At 40.4% G+C, this 19,430-nt stretch overlaps 1 protein-coding gene across 3 annotated transcripts in view; it reads right to left on the bottom strand.

Annotated features, from left to right (window-relative positions):
* The window catches only part of LOC108572085 (CUGBP Elav-like family member 2), a 471,722-nt gene extending 452,650 nt beyond the window's left edge, over nucleotides 1-19,072 (bottom strand). For all 3 annotated transcript variants that reach the window (XM_017934273.1, XM_017934272.1, XM_017934274.1), the window contains exon 1: nucleotides 18,607-19,072. In XM_017934273.1, the coding sequence (XP_017789762.1) occupies nucleotides 18,607-18,812 (206 nt within the window). In that variant the 5' untranslated portion in view covers nucleotides 18,813-19,072. The remainder of the gene's footprint in view (nucleotides 1-18,606) is intronic.
* Between the last annotated feature and the right edge of the window lie 358 nt (nucleotides 19,073-19,430).

Here is a 19,430-nt window from a genome sequence, read left to right as displayed (position 1 = left end):
CTCGCGCGGGTTTATGATACGTCAATTGCTATTGAGGTGCACGAAGAAACTCCAAATTCTCTGCTTTTATGAGAGGTTTGGAGCCCTCCTGACAATAAGGAATAACTAACGAACGAAACCATTAAACGCCTGTTCAAACCTCAATCTCAAAAATAGCAGAGTCGCGTCCGTATCGTAAACCTGGTCTAAACTTAAGTATCCTTAACAACTGGAATTACCGACCGAGTCGAAATGCATCTTTCGAAACAACGTGAATGTTCGATAGTGGTAAGTATTGTCGTTTTTAACTTGCAGGGTTTATTTTCTGCGTGTACGCTTCTATTTTTATCGATGTGAATCGAATTTCCAATCACGGTTTACTTCCGAAAAATTCACTTTTGGAAAGTCGGTAATGGGTCATTTTGACTCGGCCGGTAATTCTAGTGTTAGAATACCAGAACACCCCCTTAACTCTCTGATTCGTATAGAAAATACGATTTAATTCAGTATTTCGTTAGTTTCTTCAAAAGCGTAATATCACTTAAACCGTCTCCATTTGGAAGTTGGGAAACTTGAGCTAGATAGCTAGCTGGGACAGTGTTTCAACAGCAGACAGTCTCCATTAAGAATCCCCCGTTCGTTTATCAACAGATACGAGTGAAATGTCAAGCTCGAAGTACTCTTAAAAGCTATGAAATAGTGTATGTAAATCACGTTGAAACGTTAACCGGAGAGAATCGTAGGATTTACATGTTACAACTACGAACGGCGTGTGTTTCGTTTTTTTCCACCGGTAAATTAGTTCAGTTTAACAATACCGTAGAGAGAGTTCTATTCTCTGTTAATTCTCTGTTTTTTCATCGTACCGAAACACATGGTATCGCTGTGCGGCGTACAGAAAACGTCATTTATCTGGCAACAAATTTAGACGGGGCGAATCTTTGATCGGCAGCATTTTCTCGTTAACTTGATGGACAGCTTCGATTGAGTTAGCTGCACGTATATCGAGACCATTGTCACGCCGTTATTTTCGACGTGTCTGGCGAAAACGGGCCCTAACGCTCCAGCTCCGACTATTGTTTTAAACATTTTTTGCCGGCTTTTTTCCCGCCGAATGGCCGGTTATCCTGGGCAGATAAAACGACGGTACGAACTGGATGAGCCTGATAAAGCTAATGATTTACGCACAACACCGCGAATCGGGCTTCTCTTCCATTTACACGTCCAGACAAAACTAACTGCGCCCGAAATCGAATTTACGAGCCGGGAGATATTACACAGCTGTTTGTTTTCTTAACAGCCAAGTCAATTTTCGGCGGGAATTGTTGGTAAAAATTGTTTTAGCCGATGGAAACGCGGATACGATTCGACTCACCGTCGTTGTGGCAGCTTCTGATCGTTGAAATACCTTTAGAGGGTTGTGGGTGATTTTGAGTTACTTACCTGGAACAGAGAAATGTAACGATGGAGGTCAGTTGATTTGGTACAATTGTAGCTTTTGATCGTCACAGTATACGAAAAATTTAGGTGAGATTTCGGGAGATAAAACGGACACAGTGTGTACTGTTATATTGTACAATAGTAGACGTTATGTTTTTAAATAAAACAGCATGAATAGTATTTATTCACTGCTTTCTCTGCTAAAATTATGCAACACAAAGTAGAGAGAAAGAGTATTGTATTCTTGTCCATAAGTGATCGAGTACTTAACCCTTTGACAGTCTAATAAAATTACGAATTATGGTAAAAATAATTGATATTTTACACGTATTTTTTTAATAATAACGTCGCGTATGATCGTTATTAAAACGAGGGTTAAATCAATTTGAAATAAAGGCAAACAAGTGTCACACTTAAAAAACAAAGCTAACACTTACTAACGAAATTACACTTTTTCCCAAAATTCTGCTAACGTCAGCAAAAATTCCACTCACAACTGGCAACTTTCCGCAAACTCATCGACGAAAGTACGCACGATACAACAAAAAAGAACCCAGGTTTAAGTACAACGCAATAAAAGATATCGAATAAAGTGATCCATCACGACACAATTCCCAAAACAAACCTTTCTCATCGCCTGTACGAAACAAAAAGCGTTTACGAAAACGCCGTCGGCTGTTATTATACGCACTTGAGGCGTCGCCGCGGCGATAAACCGTCGAGTAAACACGAACGCGGGGACCTTTTTAATTAACAAGTCCCTTCGTAAAACTAACACCGCTGGAATCTGCGAGTATCGCGTTCTTCGCTTCGGAAGCGAACGGGTAAAAAGAGACGGCGAAAACAATAACGACGGGAAAATTAAGAGGGAGAGAAAGAAGGGAAGCAGGGGGTTGCGGAAGAAGGCAAAAGGGAGATGAATTAGAGCAGCACGGAGAGCTGGTTACACTGAATGTACATATACATACGTATGTATATTTGCAAGAGAGCGATGCCGCCTCTGAAACAGGAGAACAAAATTGTCCCGTATTCTCCGCGTGGCTCTCCCTTTGTTACCTTATTTATTCGTTTAATTAACCCTCCATCATTCGAATAAACTTGCCAACCTGTATATACGTATGTATATAGAACTGTCGCTCTGCTTTTAGTTCAACAGATTTTAACGCCGTTAGGACACGCGACACAGGCCTGCCGGAACGAAAATTCACCCTTTCTTCGTTCGCACGATTTTTTCATCAAGCTCCGTCGAGCGACATTTCTTAAGACGAAACCTCGTACCGTTCTTATTGTGTTTCTAACAACGGTTCCATCTTTCCACACTCCTCTCAGCCCTCTTCCGGATAATTAAATTCAGAAAGTTGAAACTACGTTGGTCTTTGAAACAATTAATAACCAACTGTGACCGGTTACTTTTTTTCTCTCTCTCTCGGTTCTGGTGCATAGTTCTCCTCTTCCATCGAGTTTGCGTGAAGTTTAGCAGGGTAAATTGGGTTTCCCATCCACCACCGGCGCATCGTCGTCAGGTCGGTTCGTTTCTCATCGTCCATCCTGGTCCCACAGCGAAATCGTTACCACCGGAGGTGATGATTAACCCGAAGTAAACAACCGCCCAATAACATGCTAATGCGAGCGGGTAGCCAGATCAGGCCGAGGCGGAGAAGGCGACTGACGGAGGAACGGCGAATTCCGGAGAATCGAAGATGAAATTTCATGCAGATCGCATCGGAGGATTCACCGGTGAGAAATTATTAATCGATCGAAATTGGATCGCGGTGAAAAGTTTCGGTGACTTCTAGTCGTCAAATTGAGAAAGACATTTTTTTACAGCACAATCGAAGAACGATTATTATTCATTTTTGACACAGTGGCAAATTCGTGACGAGTACTGGTAAATGGAAGGATATAAAACATAGTAGGAACCTTGGGAAAAATTTCGGGGGCCCACGGGAATCGAACCCGGGACCTTCGGATTAGCAAGCCGAGGCCTTGCGCGCTACGCCAACCACTCCCTCTGTATTCTCCCTTCGAGGTTTCCTACTTGGGTATGGAGGCCCCGATACTACAATCCTGATAACAGCTCGTCTAGCTTCTACGTTTCAACAGTGGATATTTATAATTATCGTGAAAATGTGAAAACTTTACAATTTTGTTGACACTTTTCACTGTCACATGGATTATGAAATTTTGACTGTTCCCATATAGCAAGAACACTACAATTTTCTAAATTTACCAAGTATTAATCTGCTAAACTAATCCTGCACAATTTTTTAATGACTATTTTTCCAACTAGTACCTTAAAAATTTTAAAAATTTCTAAGAAATAATTGTTACTTTCTGATTTTTTAAAACCCAGAATCTTGCTACAAAAGAGTGTTTCTTTATCGTTGATACGCAAAATACATCAATTTCTGCGATTGTCCTTTTCTACCTGCTCCTCGAGTTCGTTTGGGACGATTTCGACGAGGGATCGAGAGATAAACAATTTCGTTTTCATTTAAACGTGTCGTTATTTACGAAAGGAAATATCTGGCAAATAATAGGTTGTTCGTTAAAAAGGTGAAACAGATGAAAATTCGATGAATCACCGAGGAGCCGGCGAACGAGTAATTAGAGCGTGTGATTAAACAGCCACGAAAATAACGGATCAAAACATCATCAATTTAGGAACTGGCCAACAGTCCAATGAGTCGATCACTCATGATTACCAGTCGCTGAAACGATATATTATTATGCGTTCCGTCGATATATAGGGTTGGACGGAAAAGTTTTAGCAACGATGCATCATGTACGAAATGTCCGCGTTATCGTTAATCATGATGCATTAGACACTGTTAATGATGATTTCTCACATCGTTGCACTTCATTAAGCCACACTGGATAAAGAAATATTTCCATTGCTCACACCTATCACTTCGCATTGATTCGAGTGAAATCCGAACGGAGATTTCGAGCATAATTTAAAAATACCACTTCAACTGTTTCGATTGAATCACATTTTTTAAACTAGCTAATTGAAAGTCGATACATACACTTTCACGTAAGTACGTTTACATATACATACATATTTTTAAAAAACACTTTCGAAAAAATTCTGGCCCACTTCTCTCGACCTTTGTTTCACAAAAACTGTCATTCTTCCAAGGTTTCTTCCACACCGTCGTACCACTCAGCACTGTTTAAAAAAGGAACAGCTGATTCGACATGGTAAAATGGACCAAGTGAGAATTTATTATTAATCCTTACGTAGGACGTTTCGGATCCATTTCAAACTTTCAGATAGGGCACATCAAATCCTCTTTTTACCATCAGTTCTCCCTCTTCTGATAAATCTTCCGCAGGAGAGGAGGAGTTTCTCTCCAAGTCCTCCGGAAAAAGAAGGTTTCGGCATCGGGCTCTGAGAACCCGCGATCTTCAGAGGTTCGTAGCGTCACTGGCCAGCCGCTTTGACCACCATAGCCAAACGCTGCCTTTTTGCTTTTTTCTATTTTCCTGTGGTTTTCCATGGTGTATGTACTCTTTAAATCGACCACGCTTCGATCAATTTCATTTTAGGATAACTACGCGTGAAATTGTACGAGATAGCGCGTGACAGTGCATAATCTGCAGGGCAAATCAGAGTAGAAAAAACAAAATTTTAGTTTGACTGAAAGAAGCTGACCAGTATTTTATTCAACACAATATTTACCGAAAATTGGGTAAAAAAGAAAGATTTGATTTGGAATTTAATTACAATTAAATCTGTACCGTTGGTGCGTCTCGTCCGGATTTATCCTACTTCATTCCGCGAAATTCCGCGGATAAAATGCTGTTTCAATGATAATGCAACCGATGATCATTTTTTTCTCCGCAGAAAGAAGTGGGTTAATTCAGTGAAATAATTATCACCGATAAGTGACAGCGATATACAACAGTTACCAATTAAGAAAATTAGAGTTAAGCTTTGAAACGTGAGAAATACTAATTAACATTCCCATAGAAATAATTGATGAATACTAGAGGAAAGAAGGTGTGTCGATTTTCGAGAAGGTCGATATCGCGTCTTACTACGTTCTCGCAGGATATAAGACCACGTATGTTCTTTCCTCGGGTTACGTTATATATTACACATATCTCGTGTCATTCACGCGAATATGTGGAATGCAGGATCGTAATTTTCCAAGTTGACTAAAAGGCAAACGAAAGTATAGAAACATGTAATAATGGAAAAGGAAAAAAGCATGAAATATAAAACTGGGATCGAATCAGGTGCTTTTTACCAGAAACTAATTATGTCGATAATCGCGATAAAATGGGGAAAATACACGTTGAAACCTATTACGATGGGAATCGAGATAACGGTTGTACAGATAACATTATAAAACGACGTGTATCTCCAATTATATCGACCGTTTTACACCGAGAACCTAGATGTTATACTGCAAGGTGCACAGCAAGTACCTTGAACAGATGCAAAGACAGACAGAACAAAAATAACTGCTACTTATGTCACGCAATAAATGCAGAGTACTTCGCGTTGGAATATTAAACGACGCGGTTGAACAACTAACAGCAGCTTTCTGAGCTCTTCTCTGTAATGTCTATGTTAGATTTATAAATACACAAAATGTTTAAAGAATACAACAAAACTTTCATTCTGCACAATTTTCTTAAAAATCTCTGTTACAAAAAGTTTACGATCATTTCAATTTTAATGTGACAGATTACATAAGTATTATGCACAATTTAGTAAACACTGATTAATAATTTTTTAAACGTACAGACATTGATACTCAGATATTTTATGATTCTGTACTTATTCCAACTAGTAATTAACATTTTGTAACAGTGTCCTTTTCATAAAAAAATCAGTAAGATATTTGTAGAACATACTAAGTTCATTCTTAGGCATACTAAAGTATCTCAACTTTAATTTTTCAGTTTACACGTTTCATGTAATTCATTACAACAACAAGGAAGGACAAGATAAGAGCGTCAATTGTTTCTAAAAAATAAGCGAATTCCTATTTCGTCGGTCTGTGGGACTACCACACGAGTCTAGGAAGTTTCACACTCTGAACTCCAAATTTTCTTTTCAATAACTCCCTATTATTTCAGGAATTTTATTTGAAATGCACTTCGAAAGGCATTTAGTCGATAGCGACCAATTTAAACAATTTTTTTTACTAATTACATTGAAAATAGCATCAAGGTTCATATATATGTGTACCTATTGCAGGTAAAAGAAATATTGCAAAATATAATACATATTTAAACTGGCAATTGAAAAGTTACTTTATTCACACCTGTGAATAAAACTGACGTCGAGTCGCACTCGACAAAGGAGTCCAAAGTGTTAAGAGACCATCGTCGATCGTTACTTCCCGAAATCGATAAAAAGAGTCTCCACAAATCTACTCCAATCGAATTAACTTCACATCATCGCCATTTAGCTCTATCTCGAGTGAGTCTCCGAGGTCCAAATATCGGTGACCTTTTCCTTGAAACGTTCCACGCCAAGATATTAATCGCGCATACGAGCCACTCTATTTCCACAGAGGGCTGGTGATCGATCGAGGAAGAAAAACTCGAGGGGAAAGACAAGCAGCAGTGGTGCTCGATTATAATCACCCTTCGACAAAGCACCTTCTCGGCTGTTTGCAAAAGGGCCTTCGCTGTAAACAACGCCCACGAGCACTAGACAGGGAGGAGAGAGACAGAGAGAGAGAGAGAGCGACAGAGAGAGAGAGAGACAGGGAGAGAGGAGAGAGAGACAGGGAGAGAGAAGAGAGCGACAGAGAGAGAGGGGGAGAGAGAAAGAGGGAGACAGAGAGAGAGAGAGGGAGACAGAGAGAGAGAGAGGGAGACAGAGAGAGAGAGAGGGAGACAGTCAGAGAGAGAAAGAGAGAGAGAGAGGGGTCGTGACAAAACATGATGGACGCGGGAAGTAGGTCGTTGGGACGAGAAACTTTTCCTTTCGTCTTCAGCTCAGCGTCACCCCTTTCTCTCGTTCCGAGGAGGGGAAACGTGCCGCTTCAGTATTCGTATAACTCCTCGCGACAACGGGGACGGCGTCCGCTTTTGCGTTCAGAACGAATTTAGAAGCTGCAGGCGAGCTTCACATCGGGGAACGACCACAAACAATGTCGCCGCGGCGACGTTACGGTTCTCTATCATCGTAACTTATGCGCACATGGTGCCCCATTTCTACGCATAAAGGGGCGCACCTTTCGAGGAAGCCTGAATGGGAGAAATTGAATACACCGTGGTAGAAAGAAACCTCCGGGATTCTGGTCGCGATTCTGCGGAGGAAAAATCTTCCGGAGGAAGCGTTCAAGATGTTTCAGTTGTTGTTTACGGATTTCCTCATTTTAACGAGACCTGTGTTATTTTTCTTGTTAGAGAAAATTGAACGGATACAACGAAATTTTTATATTCCACGTTCGTCAGTTTTTGTTTTTGAAATTTTCCAAGTGATATCGCGAGAAAAATGATTTTGCTTTTTAAGCAAAGGTTATCGGATCTTAAGTTAATTTTTGCAACGAGTCATGCCGCCAGGATAGTGTTTAACAACCACAAAATCGCTATTGAATAAATTATTAAATATCATTTACATTAATATGTAATGTTACGTTTATTCCTCGCGTTACTTCCAAACGAAATTCTCAATCACTAAATAAACATTATTTCCTCAAACAAGCAACTCCTCAATTTCCTATTTCCCCAAATACAGTAAATTCTCCACAAGTGTCAGTCCGCAAGGAACCTAAACCTGACACTTGTAGAGTCAGGGACTACGTTTTCGAGCCTCGCACCCGCCATTGTAGTTTGCCGAACGTAGACAAGGACAGCGAATAAAAGATAAGGAGGAAACGTGAGTCGAGGCAACCGAGCGATTTAAATACCAACTTTTTTAAATTTACGTTTTTTTATCCCGAAATTTTTCTTAACATACTGATGAGATTTTTCTGATGAAAATGACATCAAACACGACATTATTTGAACAACATTTACTTATTAACACGTTCACTGTCACGCCAGATATTTCACTGTATTGAGATAAAACAGACGCCCTGTATTACATTACATAGAGTCGGTCTACCGTTTGACTGCCAGTTGGAGAATCGGCCCTACATTTGACTGACACTTGTAGAATCGGCCCTACATTTTTTTTCTTTTTCTTTTTACGTGGAGGTGGGTCGACATTAATTACTTAAAAAAAATTTCAGATGGAAAAAAGTAAAATTAAAGAAATTATATTTTTCTATTATGAATTGTCGAGCCGTGAAATCTCGTAAAAGAAACCGAGTGATGTAGCGTTACACGCTTTACAGACAGCGAGCGAGATAACATAGGCGCAGCAATGACGCAGCCTAGGCGTAGGACCATCTATACTGACACTTGTAGAATCCAAACTGACACTTGTAGAGAATTTACTGTATTCGCTTACCTTCTAATGCATTTAATAAACCAAATAAAAAAAAACAACCTTAATTCTCAAATAACCATTAGCCTCATTTAAAATACGAATTGCAGAACGATTATTCCAAATAAATTTCGCCACAGTCATTCACAACACTTTTATTCCTGCCACTTCAAATATCCTCTTACAAAGTGTGCTTTGGAAATAACGCGAAATGTTTAAAACACGGGGAAGAAATCGAATTACCTATCACGTTAACGTCGTTACATTGTACTCACACACACACACAGAGGCAGACGAACATAGAGGAAGCGAGCATAGCTCGACAAACTAAGTATCGCAAGCGCGATATCGATCCGTTTCTGGTTTCCGTTTAATATCATTCACATATACACGCTGACGTAAGCACGGAGAGTTCATGCAGTCCCGTCAGTTATTGGACTTTATGTTGCCATGATGACGATGACAATGGCGATGGTGATGGCGCTGGGAATGCGTTACGAGTCATATTACTATGCCCTCCGGACTGAGCATCCATCAGTGACTCTACCTACTTTGCGGTCGCTTTATAGATCTGACAAATTGCGCTACTATGAATGTCTCGTGCGCGCTTCTGCCTCTTCCCTTCGTCGTTTTGCATCGCGATACCGGAGCCACGCGCACACAGCTCAAAGGATTATCGTCGACAGATTACCAGAGACCGGTTAAAAGCGTTTTCATCGGTCAGCTAACCGCGCCGAAGCTCGTGAATTAACGAGCGAAGTAACGGTTCCATTAGTCCTCCGCTTAAGTAGATTCGTTTGTACGATTTTTCTTGTTTTTTTTTTCTCTCTCCCTCTCCCCCACCGCGCCTATTCGCCTAGGCGACAGGTCAACGACTCGTTACAATCGAAGGAATCATTTCACCGAGATTGTTTTTGTCTTCTTTGTTCGAACGTCACGCGGTCGATCGATAATTGTATACACGCGTCGTTCACTCGACGATGGTTAATATCATCGCGTACAACCGATAATGCCACGCGGTATGTATGTATGTATGTATATAGTCGAACGAACTCGCTGCGTGTAACTAACTTTTGTTTCAACTCGTGCAGTTTATAATACGACGGAATTACGTATACTTATCTTCGAGGCACTATTGCATCGGAGAACCGGGATTATCCGGGTATTGATTCTTTCCCTCCTTGTTTAAATATAACGCTGGGCGGGATTGGAGAAGAAGAGTTCGGTAATTAGTGACATTCTTTCGCGGAGTTTCTTGAGAATTAGAGATGAAAAATTGAAGGTTGTTGCGTCTCGAATTTCGCGGAGTGAAATTTGTAAATTTGAAAATTAGCGAAACAGAAAATTTCGTACTGGAAAAGTTGGCGAACTTCGCTACACCTGTAATTACACAAATTCTCAGAAACGCAGCTTACACACTTAACCCGAAAGTTCCGATTTTTTTGAAACTTTGCAAGTTTGTAGAGAACTTAGATAGAAGTAGCGGGTAACATTTTTCTTCGCCCTTTTTCGGTTCCTCCGGGTGCTATTAAATTAATAAAGTCGTCGTATAAGGCATAGAGAGCAATTAAATTTTCATTACCAACATTTTTTCATATCTACTACGGCTTTAAAGATATACAGAGAAACAGGGTGACACTTATCCTCATTCAAAAGCTATTTTTACCCCGAAGAACCGAAAAATAGCCAAAAACAAAAAAAAAAGAATTGCTCGGTACTTCTCTCGAAGTCCTCTACAAACCTGCAGTTTCCAAAAAATTGGAATTCCCAGGTCACCAAAGTCCCCTCGTAAATCTAACTCCCTACAACTCACAAAATAATACTCAAACATAGTATAGTTGGGGCCACGATATAGCGAGGTCGTAAATTAAACTCTCAAGAATCGGCACCGATTGATGTTGCGGCACTCAAGGCCGTGTGTTGCAGTCTGTTTGAGGGTTCCAACAATAAACGAATGGTAGTATATGATTTGGTACTTCAAGTAGAAAATGGTATTTCATTCACAAATGAAAAATATGTTAATATTAAGCTACACAATCTTTTTGCACTTTCTATCTGTATATAACACGAGTAGATAAACTAAGATGCTAAAGACATCAATAAGACCTTTACCTGTAACCGTACTTCCAAAAGCGGCTTCCCCCAGAGGGAGAAACCCTAATTTGTCCTAGCTGCATGCAGTTTTCAGTAAATATATTAGAATCAGTTGACTTTCGCTGGATACAAGAATTCTTTGTACGGTCCTGACCATGGTTTCAAGTACTTATCTGCTCGTATCTCTGTCAATTTTCGGGTCCCGGCAGCTAAAACATGTTTACTTTGACGTCTGACCGATTTTACGACCTCGCTATATCGTGGCCCCGACTATACAAATCATCTCCGAAACCGCTAAAACCACACTTCCTTCTCAATCCAAACGCACACACATCTCACACCCCGATAATCCTTCGCGGAAGTCTCTGAAAACCGTACCACGAACGATCCAGCGCATCGAGAGAGTCCAATAAAGCTTCCTTCGTTCTCTCCCTCTAAATCTCGCCGCAGAATCCTCGATTATGAACTAAGAGCGGTGTGTCGGGCCAGCAGCCAAGCCGCTTTCTCATTTCTCAAGTGTCGGACGTGCCGCCGTCTCGATCTTAGCAGCCGCGGAAAACTGGCAGCACCCTGCTACGCTCCTCTACACATCCGCGCCCTTCTTCTCCAGGCGCATATGCACACGTGCGACAGGGAGTCGCAGCTTGAAAAGAGAACAGATCACTCGAGGCGGGGTTGGATGTTATTGTCGTTCTCGGTATAAGTGGCGGTAGGAAGGAAAGCGGGGGCGAACGAGCAGGGAAGATCGTCGCTAGCACATGCAGCACGCGACAACGATACAATTTGGAGTTTTGCACCAGAGGCATGTGACAATATCACGGCTGCACGGTACGTGTTCGGTGTGGTACATACCGAACGATACTTGTACGCCTGCTTCGCGACTAGCATCGCTCTACACACACACACACACACACACGTGTATACACACGGCTAGAAGAGAAGCTGGAAGGTTAGAGAGGAAGCAGCGGTGAGAGCGAAGAAGACGGTGCTAGGTTGTAGCGAGGCGTGTGTTTCCTGCAATCTTTCGTATTTGGATTTGTCGGATTTGTCAGATTTCTCGGACGATACCCTTCCAGTACGGTCTTTCTTTTCCAGATTACCGGCCAGCCTCAAGTCTCTCCGTTTTGTTTTATTTCCTTGGGAAATGTATTCTCGTCTTCTTTCCTTCTCGTTTCTTCTCTGTGGACAGTGTGGAGTAACGGCACCAGCGGGCTAGATGTATCCAGATGGATTCAGTTTCGCGATTAATTGCTCGTTTCGAGGATAATTCAGCGATGTAATCCTGGTTACGAATGGTCGTCATTGATTATCGATGAGTGTAATTGTACGAAGGGTCGTTGTTTCCATTTTTGATCGCGGAAACGACTTTTTAAAGCCGTTGGACAGTTTCTCCCGAGGGATCGACAGTTTCTCGAAAATTTGTAGAATTGTTTTTTCCCATATCTGTATTCTGGAAGAGTAACGCGGGGAATTTGAACGACAACAATGTGTAATTAGAATGTGTCGATGTTGAAAATATTATTCTTCGCCTTCGTCGAGTAATTTGTATTGAAGGAATTTATTATTGAGAAAGAAGCATGTTCCGAGAATTCAAGGCACGGGATAGTAACACTTATCTCTGAAGAAATAACGATAACGATAATGTGTGTAAGTCCCACTATTACGTAGAACAAATTCTCTGTAACGTTACAAGTAGGTATGCGATAAGTAGGATACCATTTTGCCAATATATTCCCACAGTTTTCAGTGGTGATTCGGTAGAAAGTGCCTTATTTGAAGAATGATTTTTACGATTTCCGCTCCTTTCCTTATTATTCCTCTTGCTCCGGTAACAGAACGTTCTGGTATCTACGTGATATATACATGTATATACTGATAAGATAGCACTGTAGGTGGATATAATATAAAACGAGAAAGTGTCACAAGTATGGAGTACGAAGATTATTACGTACGTTCCACAGTGATACAATAAAAATGGTCAAAATATCGACATAGAGAGATAATTAGGATTTGGTACGAATTAAATTGATTTTCAACCGACTGCAAATATTTAGTTATTATGTATTAAAATTAATTGAAACTTCAAAGAAAATCCTTCTAGCTTATTCCGTTATTCCCTTGCCAATTCTAGAGACTCAAAATTTAAAATTCTACAAAACATTTGGGTCAAATGTGACCCGATACTGTTCATGTTACTAGGCATTACATTGTTTAACCCTTTCGCTACGGCAGATTTTGGGTGACTCGCGGTAAATTTCGAACCACTGCTGCGAAATTTCTCATTTTAGCGGTGTAGTTTTAAAGTTCGGTTCACTAAATTAGGATGGAAGATGAAAGTGTATCCAAAAGGCTTTAACAGGCTTTAAATTGTCAAAACGCCTATAGGCGCACATAGTAACGAAAGGGTTAAAATTATACAAAACATCTTACGATTAAAATAACAAAAATAATTATACTACAAGAAGTGCAGTTGACTTTCTTTCAAATTCTGATGGAAAGAAAGGACATCTAGAAGCCGGGTCAAAGGTGACCCAGCAACCGTCACCCGAGGATTAATTATGAAAAGAACAATTTTCGTAAAACATTTTTCTACATCAATTAGACAAATGAAATAAACTCTACCAAGTGCACTCATTAGCACATTGCTCAACAACTCACACAAGGCTAACTCGACACCTGAGCTGTACATAGTCACTTCGGTAACTTCTCCACGACGAAAAGATAGAAATCCAGCCTGTCGACAAGTAGAAATTAATTTCGATATACATAGTTTCCCGGCGCGAGTAAAGCATTCGAATCTAGATAAGGGAACCCTCGTACGACCTTTAGGGTCCTTCGGTGACCCTTTTGTTAAGCGAATTCCTCCCTCGAGCCGTACATATCACTTAACCCTTGCACCTATCGGCCTTCCTACACGCGTTAAACGCCTCTTTGCAGAAGTTGCGCGAGCCAGGCCACTCGCAGCAACTCGCCACAGACCACCACACGACTGCCTAACACTTCCCGTAATTAACTACTCGTTGCGGCAGTATCTTATTATTCTATGAGCAACCAGCCAGCGCGAGTTCCGCGTGCGCGCTATTAGACATTAAGTAAAATTTACGGTACGACTTAATACCCTGTCGTCGCGTAACCCTAGATCGAAGGTAAACGCGTGTGCCGGGAGTCGCGTGTGCGCTTACTAACTATGCCGGATAATGGAAAAATATCACGTTCGTTTAGAGATCTAACGCGCGGGCCGAGATTTATCGACGAGGCGTGTCGCGGGGAGGTTTGCTATTCACGGGTCGCGGTCCTCGCTGTTTTTGTCGAGGCTTCGTTTCCGATTGTTTGTCGAAAAAAGGTTATAAATCAGCGTTCGTCAGTAGTGTACAGCGGAGAATATAAATTATCGCCGGTATCGCTATGGAATTACATATTTTTTCTTTTCTGCCCCATTTTTGTTCGTTTTTCGGCGCGGAAAATCGATTGTTCGAGTTTGTTCTTTCGAGCGGAGATACTTTTTCTATGCTACCGTGTGTTGGAGAATTTGAAAAGAACGTTACCGGTGATAGATGAAATCGATATTGGTTTGACGAATTGGGGCGATATTTAACTTGAGGATATTGTTCAGAATTTTATAGAGAAATTCGCAATGGTATAAGAAAGAGGTTGTCGCGGAAGGTATTCCTTCAAACGACCGACTCGTTGCAAGCATTTTCCTTTATTTTTGCCTCCATCGTTCCATTCATTTTTCTAACTTCGAGAAATTCTTCTGAAGGCAAAATACAGTTCAATATTTCCCACCAGAATCTTCCCTTAACCCTTTCACACGCGTTTTAAAATTTTGTGAAATATTAAAACATTCGCCCTTTCGAAAATCAAGGTGGAATTATGCGAAGGACAAAAGTTAGAAATTAAATTCGCGCCAAGGGCACAGTGAAGGGGTTAAACACACACCAGAGCTCACGTCAATACGCATCTTCGGCAGAAATTTAAAAAACACTCAACTTTCAATAATCTTGCCCCAATATTAAAACATTCGCCCTTTCGAAAATCAAGGTGGAATTACGCGAAGGACAAAAGTTAGAAATTAAATTTGCGCCAAGGGCACAGTGAAGGGGTTAAACACACACCAGAGCTCACGTCAATACGCATCTTCGGCAAAAATTTAAAAAACACTCAACTTTCAATAATCTTGCCCCAAAAAAGAAGAAAAAACGAATTCGTCAGAGACGCGTATTATAAATTACGAAGAATTCCAAAAACTCGATCGGAAGGAGGTCTAACCACCCACGGAGGACTTAATTTCGTCGTGCATCACACCGAAACCCTTCTGCCCGCTGAATTCCCGCAGAATTCTCCAAGTCCTTGGACGAGGAATTCCGCCGTTCGAATATCGCATTTTACGTTAGCTGGGTGCATATTTTAGAGAGATCCGCGCCGCGGGTAGTAGACGAAGAAGATCGTGGAGCAAAGGTGAGAAGAGAGGCGCGAAGAGGAGGACCGAAAGAGAGACGGAGATCCGAGGTGGAGAAAAGCAATGTCGGAAGGGGGTTGCTCTCACTCGCCCTGTCACGCATTGAGGAATGTCGCCGAGTTATTTTAGGCTGCCGCGCATTTCCCCTTCCGCAAACGCTATTCGCGCGAGCCGCGTTTACGCGACGTAACGAAATAATGAAGAAGGTCACAGCGACGACATCTCTCGTTTCTCTCTCTCTCTCTCTCTTCGTCCTCTGGTACCAACGAAAGAAACACTCTCTTCAACTCGTACTTCCGCGTGATTCCCATCGCGACGCATCAACGAGGAGGGGAGTTTACGACGACGAAAAGGGGCTCTCGGAATTTTCTCGAGTAACGGAGAACAGTCGCGCGCGAATTTACGACGGAAACGACGTCTGCTTCGGGCGTACCCTAGTTTTAAAGGCTATACACCGAGAAAGAATCGTATAAATTTTGTTATGGACAACGGAGTGGATGGAGTTCATGATATTGACGAGATATCCCGTTGGTAAGTTTGATGTTGACGATTTCTACGTTAATTGCGTTTTTCTGGGTTTCATTCGGGCGATTGTGGATAGGGAGATTAATCGAAGCATAATTGTTAAGCCGTTGAAATATTGGAAGACTGACACTGTTGTGTTGTGAAAGTAGGAATTGATTTAGAGACGTGGTTGTAGATGGGGGAAGTTTGATCCTTCGAAAGTTGAAATTTAATTCTTAGGCTGTAAAAGTATACACAAAAAAAATTTTAGCTGACAATTCTACGAACTGAACTCTAATTTTTTTAAAATTTCTGTTTTTAAATAATTGAAACAGCAGAAACATTAATTTGGCTTCACAAAAGAAGATTCATTTTATAACGTCCCAGGGGAAACCCTTGTTAAACTATTGAAATCTCTGTAGCCACGTACAGTGAGTCGCAGAACTGTTCATGCACCCTTCAAAAAGCATAACTTTTTAAAAATCGGACCGAACGACTTGAGCTTTTCTGAGAAATTAGAAAAGTTAGTCTACTGGGCGACCTCTGAAAAGAATTTTGAAAAAACTACAACTGGTCCAAATAGCGAAGGTCGCCGTTTCAAACTTTTTTAAAGCCCGCAATGAAAATTTACAAATCATCCTAATTTCTCGAAAAAAAGGGTCAAATCGTTCGGTCCAATTTTCCAAAAACTTATTTTTCTTTAAAGTGTGTACGAACAGTCCTGCGACTCGCTGTACCTGTTTAACTTCCACTGTGACATCGAACTCACTTCGATTCACTCTGTTCCAATTTAAAGAACCTACGTAACGCACCGTCGCGGCCGCTATTATTCACCTGACTTTTTCTCAAGGAGGAAGCCACTCGCATCGTGTATTCCCAGGGGACAGCCTTTCCATTAAACGAAGTATCTTACTCTCAGCTTTTGCAAATAACACGATGATGGAAAAAAGTAGCGGGTGTAGACGGGAAGTGGCCCGTAACGAGCATTAAATTGCATTTTCATTGTTATCGCGACATTGCTCGCTGTAATTCAACTAGCACGGCAACCTGTGAGTTTTGATTTTCTCATCCTGCTTATCGAACCTGCTCAACTACTCGAAGCTTCTGCTTTTTGCATCCAATTATATTGCGGAAGAAATGAAACAGGCGTAATTCTGTCTCTCTTTCCGTTTGCTTCGATGCATTACGGAAATTTCACCTTGCGCATTCTTTATTGCGTATTTCACGTTACAGTAACGGTGTCAAAGATAGCAGTTTAAGTTATGCAAATTTTTCTAATTATCGAAACAAAAAGGAAACAAATTTTTTTTTGTATCTAAACATTTGTCTCTTCGTTTATCTTTTTTTATGTACAGTAACATGTCTATATGTGTATATTTCTGGATTCTCAAGTAAGTGTTTTCAAAGGTGTCATAGTAAAATGTTTAAATTTATTTAAATATTAAGTTTAAAATACTATCCATTTACTAGTAAATATTTATCAAATATTTCGAAAGTTACGTTAAAAACAATCATTATTGTATATTATCACACTAAGTTTGTTTATTGTAGTATTTTTAACGTTGCTACTTTTTATTATTACATTTTAGATATTCATAATTGAGAAAAAATTAGGAAATACCGTTAAAGAAATTGAATTTAAGGCACGTGTAATACATGGTTTCACTCGTCATAATTTCCCTTTACATTTAGAGATAACAATAAAATCTATTTCGCACCTCTCTCTCTCTCTCTCTCTTTATTCGAATATCTGTGCAGTAGCGAACTCCTAGCTTTCTAACTTGAGACTGCAACAAAGTACTTACGTACGTTCTGCTACATTCGTATTCTACTACCTTCTTATACCGAAAGTATCCAACGAAGTTTGAAAATTTCAAAATACATTCCCGTAAGAGAACGTTTCAAATCTGTATTTCAGCTACGCGTAATAAAAAATAATTATCCACGGTAGGGAGAAACGGAAAAATATTTGCACGACTTTGTTTAACCCATTTCTCCCTTTCGCTATTTAAGTCCTTTCTACACCGAGCATACATTTCTTTTTTCTTCGCCTCTTCACATTTTTCGGTCTTTCCAACAAACTTCCTCCCTTCTGAATTCTCGCTAGACTTTGTAACTGTAATACACGGAACTTAAAGTCGATCCGGAAGCTTTCATAACAAATCAGTCGATTTGCGGCAGAACTTTGAAGTTTGGAGCCTTTAGAAATCTCAACTCAAGTTTCTTTCGATCGCTTAAATTTGCGCGAAAATGATGTACGAATTTTCGATCTATGAAATTAATGAAAATTTTGATCTATGAAAATTTTCTTCTAATTCTGGATAATTTCAACGAACTAAAATTTTACTATTCAAAAAACTTCGAGCTGGTAAACAATCTCAAGTAAAATTCACACTTGTACGAACTTTTTCGATTACTTTCAAACACCGAGTCCATTTTTCAAATTGGTTCCATATATTATGGATCACTCTATATGCTAATATTTCATATCCAGATTATCAAATTATACACACGCTCTATACAATTTTAACAAATTTAAATGTTTATTTATACTGTTACGCAATATGTCCTCTTAAATTAAAACACCATAAGCCATCTTGTATACAAAACAAAAAAGAGAAATCTATTTGTATAAAATCTTTACCAAACATCATACACACACACACGCACACTGGTGTACCCGTTTCCACGCATACAAAACATGAATAAAAATTTGTATGAAACTCACGTGTTTTCCTTCTGGTCCCCATTGCTCGACTGCGACGACGGCGACGGCTGTTGCGCCTGTTGCTTCGAGTACGGATGATGATGATGCATGATATTGTTGTTATTGTTGTTGTTGTTGTGCATGTGCACCTTGTTTGCGTTGCTGTCGGTCGGCGAACCTGGCGAGATTTTTCCCGCCAGAGCGTTCAATGATTGAAGCATTTTCATAGGAGCTCTCCTGGCGACCGTTTCACGGTGCCTCCTTCCTTCGGCCTCGTTTATTCTTGAGGAAGACAGGATTACTCGTCGTTTACGGGTTTGAAGGCGTCAACCCTCAAACACTACCGTACACGTTTCGAACGAACGAACGAACAAACAAACCCGGGAGAGATAGGAACCGAACTTTCTTCAATAAATGCACTTTTTCCCGCCAAAAAGCTATCGCGCACCGGAATACACCGTATACCGTCACGAAATATTTCTTTTCTTTTTCTTTAAATATTGGACACAGAAAGCATACACTGTTTTCACGAAATTACGGACGCACTGATACGGACACCAATTTTTTCTCTCCCTCCAAGGGAATTTATCTACCGTTAGCGTAGATCTTCGTGGGAACTTTGGCGACGTTCAACGTTCGAATCGAAGCACTCGAATAATTCCAGTTATCGACCACACGGTTCCTCGATTCGCTACAAAAGAGAAGAAACAAACGGAACGTGGTTATGCTGTTCGAGGGTTTCATTTTAGGGTATTGTCTTTTTAGCATGCGAAGCTTGGTTTGAAAATGAGCGAATACGAAGTTCTGTCAGAAAATGTAATTATCATATTTCGTCTAGGAAATTT

This window comes from Habropoda laboriosa, unplaced genomic scaffold (genome assembly GCF_001263275.1).
Source record: "Habropoda laboriosa isolate 0110345459 unplaced genomic scaffold, ASM126327v1 scaffold67, whole genome shotgun sequence".
NCBI lineage: Eukaryota > Metazoa > Arthropoda > Insecta > Hymenoptera > Apidae > Habropoda > Habropoda laboriosa.
This window is presented reverse-complemented; position numbering and strand designations above follow the sequence as displayed.